Source organism: Dryobates pubescens, chromosome 24, assembly GCF_014839835.1.
Source record: "Dryobates pubescens isolate bDryPub1 chromosome 24, bDryPub1.pri, whole genome shotgun sequence".
NCBI classification, from domain to species: Eukaryota; Metazoa; Chordata; class Aves; order Piciformes; family Picidae; genus Dryobates; species Dryobates pubescens.
In genome coordinates this window covers 2,132,263-2,146,040 of record NC_071635.1, presented here as the reverse complement: position 1 = coordinate 2,146,040, position 13,778 = coordinate 2,132,263, and the positions used below count along the sequence as shown (strand labels likewise).

The window sequence follows — 13,778 nt, the reverse complement described above, 5'->3', positions numbered from 1 at the left end:
GTCTTCTCCAGACAAAAAAAGCCCCAGGGCTCTCAGCCTCTCCTCACAGGCAAAGAAACTGGGACACTCTCCCTCTGCAGATCCAGGCTGTGCAGAGGGTTTGCATGCAGGGTCACAGAAGTAAAAGACAATAAGAGGAAGAATTTGCCTGTGGCAATCCGTAGATTGGGCAGGGCTCTACCCTTTCCTGCCAAACCAAATATTCTGTAAAAACCCCAAGGGGAGCTGTCACATTCAGCAGCTCAGCTGTTCCTAAATGACCTTGCACACCTTTGGAGCTAAAATTCCAGGCATGAGGCAGGCTTTCTGAAGATACCGGTGAGCGACCACTGAGGGAGATGAGGACAGATGGGGACGGAAATCTCCCACTGCTCAGTTCTAGCACCTGTAATTCCTCATTCCTACAAAGGGTGAGCTTGGACTGGACCCAGATGCAATGATGGAAAAGCTTTTGCATTTCCACACAAGCAGCCTGCATGATAAACTAAAACTAATCACTCCAGCTAACAGAAAGAGCTGACAGAGCAGCAGAGGAGTGCCAGGCGTTGCTTAGCCTGTCTGCAAGACATTCAGGGGTTATTAGGGCTGCTATCGTGTCTTTGGTCAGGCACACAGATGGAAAACCACAGATCAAGGCCTTCCACCAGAAGTGGAAAGTCACAGAGATAAACTAACAGCAAAAGTAGGCAGGTGACAAGCAGCAGACTACTACCCAAGCCCTACAGGTTGCACACAGCCAGGCACAGGGTCATTTTCTGCATGTTCTATCGCTTGCTATTTCTTCAATCAACAAAGTGTTTTCTGTTCATGAAGAGCAATTTCATGGCCATCTGGGGCAAGGGGCTTCCCTGCTCACTTGTGACTCATTCCACAGTGGCAGATCTGGAGTTTCCATTGGCATGACCCACCCATGATGCTGGAGAGCAGAAGGGAGGCCCAGGCAGGATATAAAGAAGGCAGTCCCCAGAGCTCAGCCGTTGGCCACTCTTGAGGCTGCTGGAGCTCCTCTCCCCACAGAACCCCTGCTAGGTGACACCAGGGAGGAACACTCTTGCATCATGATGGGCAAAGCTGTGGCTGCTGTCCTGACTCTTCTCCTCATCTCTGCGCTTGGAGCTGAAGGTAAAGAAACCTTTCTGAAGCTCTCCCAACTAACTGTTGGCATCACTACAGCCGAGGGAGCTGCTGTGCTGTCCTAGGAGAGCAGTGGGTCACTCTGATGCTGCTGTGCTTCCTGGGGCAGCAGGCAAACAACCACCTGGTGTTTTCTGCCGGTTTCACAGGTAAGGCCCTGCCGCGCTCAGCGATTGAACTCCGGTGCCAGTGCCTGGACACCCATTCCAGGTTCATCCACCCCAAGTTCATCCAGAATGTCAACCTCACCCCCAGTGGACCTCACTGCAAGAACGTTGAAGTCATGTAAGTGCTTTTGCAAACCCCTCTCTGTTACTTCAGCAGGAGGAAACAGCATTTGCCCCCAGGATGATGTAAATGTTCTCTGAAGGTTGCGAGCAGGCGCAGCCAGCAGGCGCAGCGGCTCCCAACGCAGAGCAGCAGCTCCCTGCTCTTACAAATCCTCTGCTACATGTTGCAAGCTGGCTGCTGCTTTTGCCAGCCCCCTGCTTTTTAAACATCCCATGCAACATTCCAACCCAATTCTGCAGTTATCTGAATTCCACCAGCATGTGAGAGGAGAACTGAACCCAGGGAGCCTTGCTGAGCAGGTGATCAAAGCAGCTCAGGTGCAGCTAGGTACAAAAAAAATGATCACCCTTCCACTCGAGGCAATGAAAAAACTACCACTGGAATACAAATCATGCTAGCCTGCCCCAATCCCAGAACTCCTACTGCCACAAAATGCCTATGGGCTGGGCAGTAGTGGAATCAGGATGGGAAGATTGGATGAAGTAGTGAATTGGGATGGAAAGATTCAGCCTTGCAGTTAAACATCATCATAAATACAAAGCGAGCTGGGGAGGGGGAACAAACAAACACACACCACAAAAAGGCAATTTTGAGAAGTGAGAGTCCTGCAAGTGACTGAATGCATTCAGACAAACAGCTATGAGAAGATATGAAACCATTTAAAACCTCACCTCCTTAGCTGAGACACCTTAAAGAGGAGAACAGCAGCGCACACCGGGGATGGTGCTGGGGGAGAAGGGCAATGGCCTCGGAACTCACTCAGGAGCCCTTTTCCCTTCCTTTTCCCTGCTGCAGAGCTACCCTGACAGATGGCAGAGAGGTATGCCTGGAGCCCTCAGCTCCCTGGGTGAAGCTGATCATCAAGGCCATTCTGGACAAGTGAGTCCTTTGTTCTCAGTGAACTCGGCTTAGCCAAACCCAGCATCGGAAATGAGCTGGTGGAGAGGTGCAGCAGAGAGCTCAAAACCTCTGCCTCCACTTGCTGCTCTTGGTGTTCACCGACTGGCTTCAAGCCTGCAGGTGTTCAAGGCCAGGCTGAAGGAAGCACCAGCATCCAGAGGATCTCCTGAGCACTCCAGCTGCAGGGTTCCAGGATGCTGGTGCCTTTTTGGAGGTGCAACCAACATTCACATAGGGTGTGTCAGGGACTGAGCCTAGTGCTGAAATCAGAGCTCGGAGCAGGGTTTCTCCAAGTTAATCACAAACATGGAATGGGCTGGGTTGGAAGGGACCTTAAAGTTCATCCAGTTCCAACCCCCTGCCGTGGGCAGGGACACCTCCCACCAGCACAGCTTGCTCAAAGCCTCATGCAGCCTGGTCTTGAACGCCTCCAGGGAGGGGGCATCCACAGCCTCCCTGGGCAGCCTGTGCCAGTGATACTTGTTCCACGGACAAGTTCTAATTGGCTCCTTTTCCATTTTCCTTCTTTCTAGGGCAAACAACCAACCTAAGACTGTGTCCTAAGATGTAAAGAAGGAAAGGCAAAAAAGGGAAAGATGCTCATCCAGCTTCCAGCAGCTCACTTCACTCACCCTTCTAAGAGCATCCAGAGAGCATGGATTCCCTGCTTCTGCAGCCTGCTGACAACAGCACTTTCCAGTCTTAAAAAGGTCTTGTTCTGTAGGGGAGAAACCACTGACACCAGAAACAGCTGGCAGAAGAAATGGCTTGTGACAGGAGGAGACAGTTCTGTGGTCTCTTTAGCCAAGCACAGCTGGCTCAGAGCAGAGCTTTCACTAGCTCACACCTGCCCTTTCGGCTGACAGTGTGGGGGAAGAGCAGCGGCTGCTCCCCTCCAGGGCAGCGAGAGGAGCTGGCACGCCCGGCTCACCGCCACTCAGAGCGGGCAACTGAGCGGAGCTCACCAAACTAAGCAGCCAAACACACTGAAGGGATCAGGCTGTGTGCCAGCATCTCCAAGGCATAACTTACTGCCAGTTACTGTCGTGGAGGGACTGTCATGGGCAGAGTGCAATATCTTTGAATGTCATCTTTTGGTTGGGGGGGGGGAGGGGAAAGCACTTTATCTGTACTGTGATGTTCATGCAGAGGTTTGTGTTTAGCTGGTTTAATTTATTTATCTGGTTGGATTTATTTACCTGCTGGGAGTTATTTATTGATTTATTTATTGTCTCATTTAAACCATTCCTATTTGGATTATTTATTATTTAGCTGGATGCTTAGAGTCCTCTAGTTTGGTTTAATTTGTGAATGTATTTTAAATGTCTCTGTTTTGATTCAGTCCTCTATTTTGATTTATTTTTTTTTTAAATCTATTTGAAAATGCCTGAATTTTGCTTTATTTATTTAAATAAAGATTTAAAGGCTCGACTTGGAGTTGCTTCTTTTTTACATCTGTTTTAAAGTCTCTCTATCTTGGTTCATTTCTCTCTTCTCATTTGTTTATTTTTAAATCTGGTTTTCAATTTCCCTCTTTTGAGTCATTTCTCTCTTTTCATTTCTTTTTTTTTTTAATCTATTTTAAAAGCTCTCTATTTTGATTTAGTTCTTTAAATAAAGATTTAATTTCTCAATTTTAATTTACTTATTAATCTATTTTTCAATTTCTCTCTTTTGACTCATTTCTCTCTTTTGATTTATTTATTAGTCCCTTAACAATGTCCTCTGTCTCGATTCATCATTTCTTTTTAAATCTATTTTTTCAATTTCTCTCTTTTGATTCCTTTCTCTACTTTATTTATTCTTAAATCTATTTGGATCCATTTCTCTATCCTGATTTATTTATTAATCTATTTTTTTTAATGTCTCTGGTTTGACTTCTTTATTTTAAAAACTATTTTTAAATGTCTCTGGTTTGATTTATTTATTTAACAATTCTCTATTTTGATTCATTTCTCTGTTTTGATTCATTTTTAAATGTCTCTATTTTGATTAATTTTTCAATCTATTTTTAAATGTCTCTATTTTGAGTCATTTCTCTATTTTGATTTATTTTTTAATCTATTTTTAAATGTCTCCTTTTTGAGTCACTTCTCCATTTTTATGTATTTATTATTTATCTAATTTTTAAAATTTCTCTATTTTGATTTTCTTATTTCTTTGTTATTTTTAAAATTTCTCTATTTTTATTTACTTCTCCATTTTGATTTATTTATCCAATTGTTTCTTCATTCTATTTTGATTTATTCATTTTGATTTCTTTATTTTGTAATCTGTTTCATTTATTTGATTTATTTCTCTCCTTTGATTTATTCTTTTTATTTATTTGTTTTTTATTTTATTTTTATTTATTTCTCTCCTTTGAATTATTCAATTTTTTTATTCCTCTTTGGTTTTTATTTGATTTATTTCTCTCCTTTGATTTATTCAAATTTTGATTCCTCTTTGGTTTTTATTTATTTCTCTCCTTTGATTTATCCTTTTTTTATTCATCTTTGTTTTTTCGTTTTACTTTGATGTATTTATCTCCTTTGGTTTATTCTCTTTTTTTTTATGCATCTTTGTTTTTTTCTTTTCTTTCTCTCTTTTGATTTATTTATCCACCTTCTTGATGCAGTCACTCTTGCACGGGAGCACAGTAGGTCTTCAGTGTCCATTCATGGAGAAGCTCTCTCTTGATGAGCCTAATAGATGCTTGTTGGAATGGCCTCACCTCAATCGTGTCTGCTAATGACTTCCTTCTGGGAACACAGAGCAGCAAAAGGGGATGCTGCTGCTTTCGTTTTGTGTCAGGGAATGGGCTCTCGGGAGGCCAAGGGGTGGCTGAGTTGCAGGGTTCAGCTAATTACAACAGCAAATTCCTGGCACTTCTAAAAACCATTTATTTTCTTCCTCTTTTTCTTGCCAGACTCCGGGCTTTCAGAGGGCTGGGTGATAAAATGCACGCCCAGAACGCAATGAACGTGCTAATGATGGTTAGGCAGAGAAGTTCTGGGGCTGCAGCAGTGCTCAGCTGAGGCAGCTGGCACTGAGCAAGGGCTCTCCTTAACGTAAATTAGCTGATAAACATCAGGGAAAGCTGACAAACATCAGGCAAGGCACCGAGCACCCTCCCTAGTTCCAGGCAGGAAGAAGGAATACATCAGGGGAAGCAAAGCTGTGACTGCACAGCCACAACCTGCCCAGTGATTTCCAGAGGAATGGCTGAAACAGGAGCAGTGGGGGAAAGTGGGAAAACTGAGCAAATGTTTCAAGCATTTGCTTTTATTTGGTCTTTTCCAACAAGCAGCCACTCCAGCGTCTGCACAAACAGCCCCTGTTTGCTCATGGTGCAAGATCAAAGGGGAGTCTCTTAAAGTGGAGATGAGGGAGAAATTCCTGGCACTGAGGGTGGGGAGACACTGGCACAGGTTGCCCAGGGAGGTGGATGTGGATGTCCCCTCCCTGGAGGTGCTCAAGGCCAGGTTGGATGAAGCCTTGAGCAACCTGGGCTGGTGGGAGGTGTCCCTGCCCATGGCAGAGGGTTGGAAACAGATGATCTTTGAGAGCACTTCCAGCCCAACCCATTCCATGATTCTATGATTCTGGTGCTCTTTGAGCAGGTTCTTGTGCAAGGTGACAGCTACTCCCACCCCACTGCGCTCCCCGTCCCCAGCTCTGCCCCTGTCCCACGTTCCACAGCCTGCCAGATCTCATCCTCAGAGGGTAAAGGAGACAGAGTTTCTCAAGGGGACAGGTTTTGTTCAGACTTGTCTCACAGCACCAAGCCTTCAGAGTGATTTTCACAAGCTGGCATCTTCCAGAGATCTCCTTGGAGGCAGGCATGCCAGAAATGCCCTCCAGGACTGGGAGAGGTGGGGAGAAGCACGTTCTGTGCACACCCATGAAGGCAGGGGTGTGTGTCCCCTAGAGGACTGGTACCAGTTTTGGTGCCTTGCAGGAACTTACAGGAAGTGCACACAGTCCCAGTGAAGTTTCTGGGAACTGAATCATGGCCAAGGGAGGGCTCTTCTAAATTCCTCTGTCCAGAACATCAGCAGCGGCTGCGCTCCCAGGACCCCGGGCAGGGCATTTGCACAGTGCCTGCACCAGACCCCTGCTTTGTGCATGGGGCTGAGAGGCTAGCTAGAAATGACAGAATGCTGCATTTCTGTCCCATCTGCCCTCACAGGGCACCCTGCTTAGCAACACAGCCTCCCTCCAGCTGCCTATTACATTCAGATGAGTGCTGAGGAGAAGCTCTCCAGCTCTGTGCAAGCTCCACTGCCATGGCACTGCCAGGAGGTGTCCAGGCCAACACAGAATCATAGAATCATTCTCAGGGTTGGAAGGGACCTCAAGGCTCAGCCAGTCCCAAGCCCCCTGCCATGGCCAGGGACACCTCACACTACAGCAGGTTGCTCACAGCCACATCCAGCCTGGCTGCAAACACCTCCAGGGATGAGGCTTCCACCACCTCCCTGGGCAACCTGTGCCAGGCTCTCACCACCCTCATGGGCAACAACTTCTTCCTAGCATCCAATCTGAATCTACTAATTTCTAGTTTTGTTCCACTCCCCCCAGTCCTATCACTCCCTGACACCCTCAAAAGTCCCTCCCCAGCTTTCTTGTAGCCTGCTTCAGATCCTGAAAGGCCACAATGAGGTCTCCTGGGAGCCTTCTCCTCTCCAGCCTGCACAGCCCCAACTCCCTCAGTCTGTCCTCACAGCAGAGCAGCTCCAGCCCTCTGCTCCTCCTCCTGGCCCTTCTCTGGGCACCTTCCAGCACCTCCAGAGCCTTCCTGTAATAGAGGCTCCAGAACTGGATGCAGTACCTCTGCCAATCTGCTCTGGCTGTGCTTTAAGCAGGCAGCAGGATGCCAGCCAGTGATGCCTGAGAGGCAGAGAGCAGCTCCTGATGTGTGTTGTGTCTGCTGACCACTTTTTACTGGGTCAAAAGTTCCCAGCACCAACTTCTTAACACTGGCCATGCATTTCCTCCCACCACTTCCATATCTTCTTTCTATAGCCAGAAAATGCTTCCTGCCAACCTCCTGAAAGGGAAAAGGCAGGGAAGCAATAGAGGCAGCCTTCAGAGAGTGGGTAAAACCCTAAGCAGAGCTGAATGAGCTCATCAGCACCACTACAGTCACAGAAATGCACACTCCCACTGCTCTATGAGACACACACTAAGCAAAAAGCAGAGCTGTGCTGCTATCTCATGTCTCCAGAGGCACTCAGGAAAGTCCAGCATCTGCTGTCAGCTGACTAAGAGTGCCAACCATCTATATTTAGACACTTCAGCTTGAAAAAAAAGTCACCAACTGTCCTGAGCTTGTCTCTGTCCCCTGCTGTCACTTCCTCACACAGCAAGACAAACCCCAGCTGTTTGAGGGACATTCTGCTTCTTACGCATCTGCTCCCTTCGAGGAGGACTTCCACACGTGTCAGCACAACACTGCCTGGGTCCTAGGCAGCAGAAGTGGTTCTTTCCCAGCCTCTGTATCTGTCCAAGGGACAAGTGGAATGGCAGGAAAATGCCAAGCTCTTTGTGGGCAAAAAGAAGTGATTTCAGCAGCCAGAGTGGGACTCTTTTCCCTGAGGAACAAGAACTGGCTGGTAGAGAGGACACACAGGAGATAGGAGTTGACAGAGTTCATCTTGCTCAGCTTGAACCCTCACAGAATGGGTTGGTTTGGAAGGGACCTTAAAGATCATCCACTCCCAACCCCTGCCATGGGCAGGGAGACCTCGCACTAGACCAGGCTGCTCAAGGCTTGATCCAGCCTGGCCCTTGCTCCAGCTTTATCTCCTAGACATTAGGGGTCTTGTGTGCACCACTTCTCAAGTGAGAGGTTTGAATTTGTCTAAAGCAAGAGAGGGTAACTTTATCACCCCAGAGGCTAGAGCATTCCTCTGGAATTGGGGTGAATCCAAAGAGTGAGGGATTGGAGCCCAGCTCCCCCTCATCCTCACGCTGCTCTTGGTGGCGGCTGGGGATCCTCTGCGACGTGCAAAGCCTCTAAACGATCCCTGTCAAGAGCCTGAAAGGTTCCCCTTTTGACTTTTGAGTTCATTAGGCAAGGCAATGAGTCATGAAAGAGAAACCTCACTGGTTTCCATGCTGGAGCACAGAGAACTCATCCTGCATCCTGCCTTCAGACAGAGGCAGGGGAGGTGTTTGCACTGAGCTGCCAGCAGCGCTGCGCTCCTGGGCCGGTTGCGTAAGCCCTGCTCCGCTCAGCACGAGCGTGCTTGGCACAGGCCTGAGCCTGGAAGGGCTCTGCTGGCACCAGGACCAGCTCCCCCAGTCAGCTTATCCCTCAGAAGGAAGCAGCAATTCCATCTGCACAACTCAGCTTGGGTGGCTGGAGGCAAAACACAGGCTGCCAAAATCACATCACGGATTTGGAGCTCCCAAACGCCAGGGGCTGGGAGCAGACCCTGGACAAAGCACTGAAGGGATTCAGGGAGAGCTGGGGTGAGACAGGGCACTCCCACGGGTGAGGAGTGCCTGGCCTCGGGCTGCATCTCACGGCTCAACCTTTCCATGCTGCTGCTGCCTCCGTGACACCCCCTTCAGACAGTCCCGGTGAAACTGTGTCACGGCAGAGAACAGCAGAGGTAGAGGAGATGCTTTAGCTCCCAGGATTTTGATTCCGTGATTCCTCTGCTCCTAGACAAACACCCTTAGCTGTGGGGCAGGGTTGATCACAGAGCTGGAGCAGGCTCTCTCCTGCACTTCTGAACTGGGAATTTCTGCAGCCCCGTTACTGCCACAGGCAGGAAATAGCTGAGCCTGCTGGAGAGGAGGACAAAGAGTCACAGGTTTGGCTTGGGGATTTGAGGGGGAATTTCCCTCTCTTGCCTCGGGCACCAGCGACACCTCAGCACACACCAAAATTAGACACAGGAGCTGCAAAGAGCAACCAAGAAAAGTGGGGTCCCTCAGGGACTTTTGATCACCCTCTGCATGTCTACAGAGACAGAAAGAAAGAGGAGAGCCAGAAGCGAAGCAGCAGCAAAACCTCGCTCCAGGGAACCTGGTTAAAGCTCCCAGCCCCACGGTGTGACACCTCCCTGTTAATTGAGCATAACACACAACAAAAAGCAGGACCTGCAGCACCAGCTAAACCCTTCCCCTGCTTCACACCATCACAGAGCTACCTCTCAGGGAAGCTCTCTGAGACATACAGAATCAATAAGGTTGGAAAAGACCTCAAAGATCATCAAGTCCAACCTGTCACCCAACACCTCATGACTACTAAACCATGGCACCAAGTGCCACATCCAATCCCCTCCTGAACACCTCCAGGGATGGGGACTCCACCACCTCCCTGGGCAGCACATTCCAATGGCTAACAGCTCTCTCTGTGAAGAGCTTTCTCCTCACCTCCAGCTAAACCTCCCCTGGCACAGCTATTACATTATCAGTATAAATAAATGATAATGCTTTACAGGCTCAAGATAACTGAGTTCTAAGCCCTGCCATGTGAGGAAAGGCTGAGAGAGCTGGGTTTGCTCAGCCCTTGGGAAGAGAAGGCTCAGGGGAGACCTTATCACCATGGACCAGTACATAAAGGGTGGCTCCCAGGAGGCTGCAGACTCCCTTCTGACAAGGGGTCCCATGGAAAAGACAAGGGGTGATGGGGACAAGCTACTGCTGGAGAGATTCCCATTGGACTCCAAAAGAACATTTGTCACCATGAGCACAGTTGGATGTGGGAATCATCTCCCAAGGGAAGCAGTGCAGTCCCCCTACAGCAGCCAGGGTTTTACCTCAGCATCATCTGGCTGTTAATGGCTTCATATTTTGGAATGTTTCTCCTTTTCTGTCCAAGTGGCACCTTACAAATCTCTGGCACTGTCTGTTTGGTGCAGGAAGTGAGGCTGCAGCATCAAAGCTTGCAGTAGGAAGCAGCCCTGCCAGCCCTCCTCCCATGTTCCATGGCACCACTTGGGTGCTGAACGGAGAGGTTTGTGTGCAGGCTGAGCAGCATCACCTGCTAAAGGCAGCTGCTGTTGTCCCCTCTCAAGGCTTTTAATCTGATTATAAATATCTGAGGAGTGGGTGTCAAGAAGAGGGGGCCAGGCTCTCTTGGGTGGTGTTTAGTTACAGGACAAGAAGTATAAGCTGGAACCCAGGAGGTTCCACCTCAACACACGGAGGCTTCTTTATGGTGTGGGTGCTGGAGCAGGCTGCCCAGAGAGGTTGTGGAGTCTCCTCTGGAGACTTTAACTTGCCTGGATGTGTTCCTGTGTGAGCTGATCCTGCTCTGGACTCGATGATCTGAGCCCCTCTCATTCTGGGATTCCATGATAAGCAGAGAGAAGACATTAAACAGCTCCAGCACAGCTCTGGCATCCCTACAAAGACTTAACCCCGAAGAACACAATAAGCAGTTACAATCCAACCGTGGCTGAAACCAGCCTAAAGCTGGATTAGTAAGAACCTGCCCGGGGAGGGGGGGAAGCACAAAACACTGACAGAAGAGTGCAAAGGAATTCCTGCATGGAATAAAGGAAGAGGCTCTGTCCCCCCGTGCTGCAAAGCCTCCCTCGTCATCTAGGAAGGGGTTGCACAAGCGTCATGTGACTCATTTGGACCGCATTTGGGAAATTCCTCTAACGCAACCGGCAGCGGGGCCGGGCGGGCAGCGGGGCGCACACCGCATATAAGGCGGATGGATCGCCGGGACGGGCATCGGCAACCCTCCGGCACCAGAGGAGCATCACAGCCGCTCGCTCCACAGCCCCCCGCTCCACAGCCACCTCCTCTCAACCATGAACGGCAAACTCCTGGCTGTCCTGGCTCTTCTCCTTTCAGCAGCTCTGTCTCAAGGTCAGTAAATTCTTACCAGGCCCTCGGGGCATCTCCCGGCGTGCTCATCCCCTTCAGAGAGGTAGCTTCGCATTTGTTTCCCCGAGTTCGCTTCTTTCAAGAGGTTTTCGGCAACCTCTCCGCAGTCAGGAGGCTGCCCCGCAGCTCAGGTGCTGCAGAGTTGCTGACATCTGCTGGGAAGCTTTTTAAAGGCGGCAGCTTCAATGTGCTTCGTTTTCTGTTGCACTGCCTGCAGCATGCTGAGTGCAGGCACCACACAGCACCTGGGGGTGCTTTAAAGAGATGGAGCAACTGAGTTCGCAGTGAGGCTGGGGAGACACTGCAACAGGCTGCCCAGGGAGGTCGTGGGTGCACCCTCCCTGGAGGTGTTCAAGGCCAGGTTGGATGAGCCCTTGAGCAACCTGGGCAGGTGGGAGGTGTCCCTGCCCATGGCAGGGGGTGTTGGAACTGGATGATCCTTAAGGACCCTTCCAGCCTAAACCATTCTGTCTGTGAGTTTTCAATGGACTTGAGCACCATCCTCTGAAATAACTCTGAACTGAGCTTTACACTGTGAGGATATAGGCAGCTTGGCAAATGCAGGGTTTGCCTGAGAGTGTTAAACCAGTGCTGGTAGGATGCCCTCTCACCCTCTTGTTCTGCTCACAGGCAGGGCCCTGGCAAGGATGGGAACCGAGCTGCGGTGCCAGTGCATCGCCACTCATTCCAGGTTCATCCCTCCCAAGTCCATCCAGGATGTGAAGCTGACACAGAGTGGTCCTCACTGCAAGAACGTGGAAGTCATGTAAGTAGCTCTGCAAGAGCTTCCCTCTTCTGCCCCTACACTCTGCTTCATGACAGTTAGCAGGCTGACACCATGCAGTGGGATTGGGTTACCTCTTGTGCCCAGACCCATCAGCTTTAAGTGATAGCCCAAGTTTTCCATCATCTCTCTGACCCTACCTATTCCTGCATTGATCTGTCTTGGGACACATTAAACATTCCTGCTGGTAGGGCATGGACTTGAAGGGCTTGCTCAGCCCTCAATGCATGAGGTTAACAAGGTAGTTTGAACCCTGCATCCACCAGGCAGGCAAAGCTCCCACTGAAACAGTCTGCATCAGTCTCAGAGAGAGAAATTAAGCTCCCACAGGTAGATTCAGGAAAGCAATGAAACTAATCTGAACAGCGTGGAGGGAGGGCCTGACGTGTTCAAACACCTGGAGGCTTCAACTGGTTGTGTAAGGAAGCATTGCCAATGCAAACAAATTCCAAGCAGGGATCCCTGAACATCCTGAGGAAGGTTTTGGGGGCGGTCTGAGCGCTTCAAGAGCAGGCACACAGGCACGCACAGCTTCTGGCTGGTTTCGGTCCCCCCACGGTGTGGTGCACGGAGAACAACGTGGCCCAGCCTAGCCTAGAGCAGTGGGGTGGGTGTTTGTTGACTCACCTGGCAGTGCAAGGCTGCACTCTGTCAGTAAAACAACCCCTGGAGCAGATCCCTGACTTTGCTTTACTCTCTCTTTTGCAGAGCTACTCTGAAGGACGGCAAAGAGGTGTGCTTGGAGCCCACTGCTCCCTGGGTACAGCTGATCATCAAGGCAATTTTGGCCAAGTAAGTCCCATTCCCTCTCACTCTGGGCAGCTGAGTGGTAAAGCTGCCAGAAAGGCCAGCCTATGGGATTTGTTAGTGATGACTTTATTTGCTCTTGATAAGACTTAAAGAGCAAGGGAACCCTCCCTGGGCAGCCTGCTCCCTGACCACTCCTGCAGCAAAGGAATTGTTCCTAATAGAATTAACCAGGTTGGAAAAGACCTTTGAGAATGTCCACCCTAACCCTTCTCTGGCACAGAAGTCTCTTTCTGACTCTGCTGCAGGGACCTTGCTGAAGCCAACACATCACTACTAAACCATTGAGTATTGGCAACTCTGTCTGGAGGGAAGTGAGCTCAGGGGTGTTTGGCTGTCTTTGAAAAACGAGGCTCTAATAAATGAGCCTTCTCCTTGCTTCCAGCAGGATGTTAATATATTGCTGAGTCCATGAGTTTCCTGGCACAAGTAAAAGCAGAACCTCCTGCTGCAGAAGTGTCCCAGCCGGGCACCAGACATGCACACGCTGGGGTTTCAGGCATTGCTTTCAAAGCATCAACTTTTATTCTCTCTGTGCCTCAAGGCAGAGCACAGAGTGGAAACAGACCCCCCTCATCCTTAGCTGTTTGTGTGCAATGCTAATGTTTGTGTACTGCTAAGCTAATGTTCCTGAACCTCCTTACAAACGATCCTCCTCCCTCACCTCTTCACAGGGCTCAACTCAACTCCGATTCACCACTCTAAGAGACACCGGGACGGAAGAGATCTGGGAGCTGCTTCCTGCTCCTCTGCCGAGAGGAACACTTGGGCAAAGCATCACCCTCCACCTCCTGCATCAGTGTGAATCCTCAGTGGTGGACTCTGATATTTATTTATTTATTTACCTATTTTGCTGCATCTATTTAAGAAGCCTTTCCAAGTGGTGTCTGTGGGACACGCTCTTCACTGACACTGAAGACCCTGTCTAGGAGAAGTGGTTTGCCAAAGGAATTGAAGAACCCTGGGCAGCCACTTCAGCCAAACACAACTGGTTAAGTGCAATGCACTTACAGCTGGTTTTACA

General features: G+C 49.5%; 2 protein-coding genes across 2 annotated transcripts; both read left to right on the top strand.

The window, feature by feature from the left end:
• The first annotated feature begins 1,058 nt into the window (after positions 1–1,058).
• LOC104297139 (interleukin-8) lies at positions 1,059–2,308 on the top strand. Its single transcript, XM_009897042.2, has 3 exons — positions 1,059–1,122; positions 1,284–1,419; positions 2,221–2,308. Exons 1-3 carry the CDS (start codon positions 1,059–1,061, stop codon positions 2,306–2,308), a joined length of 288 nt encoding a protein of 95 aa, XP_009895344.2.
• Positions 2,309–11,087: 8,779 nt separating this feature from the next.
• Positions 11,088–13,533, top strand: LOC104297121 (interleukin-8). The gene is made up of 4 exons (XM_009897026.2): positions 11,088–11,145; positions 11,794–11,929; positions 12,656–12,739; positions 13,429–13,533. The coding sequence occupies exons 1-4, from the start codon at positions 11,088–11,090 to the stop codon at positions 13,457–13,459; spliced, it is 309 nt and encodes a 102-aa protein (XP_009895328.2). The 3' UTR covers positions 13,460–13,533.
• Positions 13,534–13,778: the final 245 nt, after the last annotated feature.

Excerpts from the sequence above, each read along its gene's own strand:
- LOC104297139 (XM_009897042.2), top strand. The coding sequence starts at position 1,059 with ATGATGGGCAAAGCTGTGGCTGCTGTCCTGACTCTTCTCCTCATCTCT. Across the intron at positions 1,123-1,283 it reads CTCTGCGCTTGGAGCTGAAG|GTAAGGCCCTGCCGCGCTCA; the intron begins GTAAAGAAACCT and ends CCGGTTTCACAG. Across the intron at positions 1,420-2,220 it reads TGCAAGAACGTTGAAGTCAT|AGCTACCCTGACAGATGGCA; the intron begins GTAAGTGCTTTT and ends TCCCTGCTGCAG.
- LOC104297121 (XM_009897026.2), top strand. The coding sequence starts at position 11,088 with ATGAACGGCAAACTCCTGGCTGTCCTGGCTCTTCTCCTTTCAGCAGCT. Across the intron at positions 11,146-11,793 it reads TTCAGCAGCTCTGTCTCAAG|GCAGGGCCCTGGCAAGGATG; the intron begins GTCAGTAAATTC and ends TTCTGCTCACAG. Across the intron at positions 11,930-12,655 it reads TGCAAGAACGTGGAAGTCAT|AGCTACTCTGAAGGACGGCA; the intron begins GTAAGTAGCTCT and ends TCTCTTTTGCAG.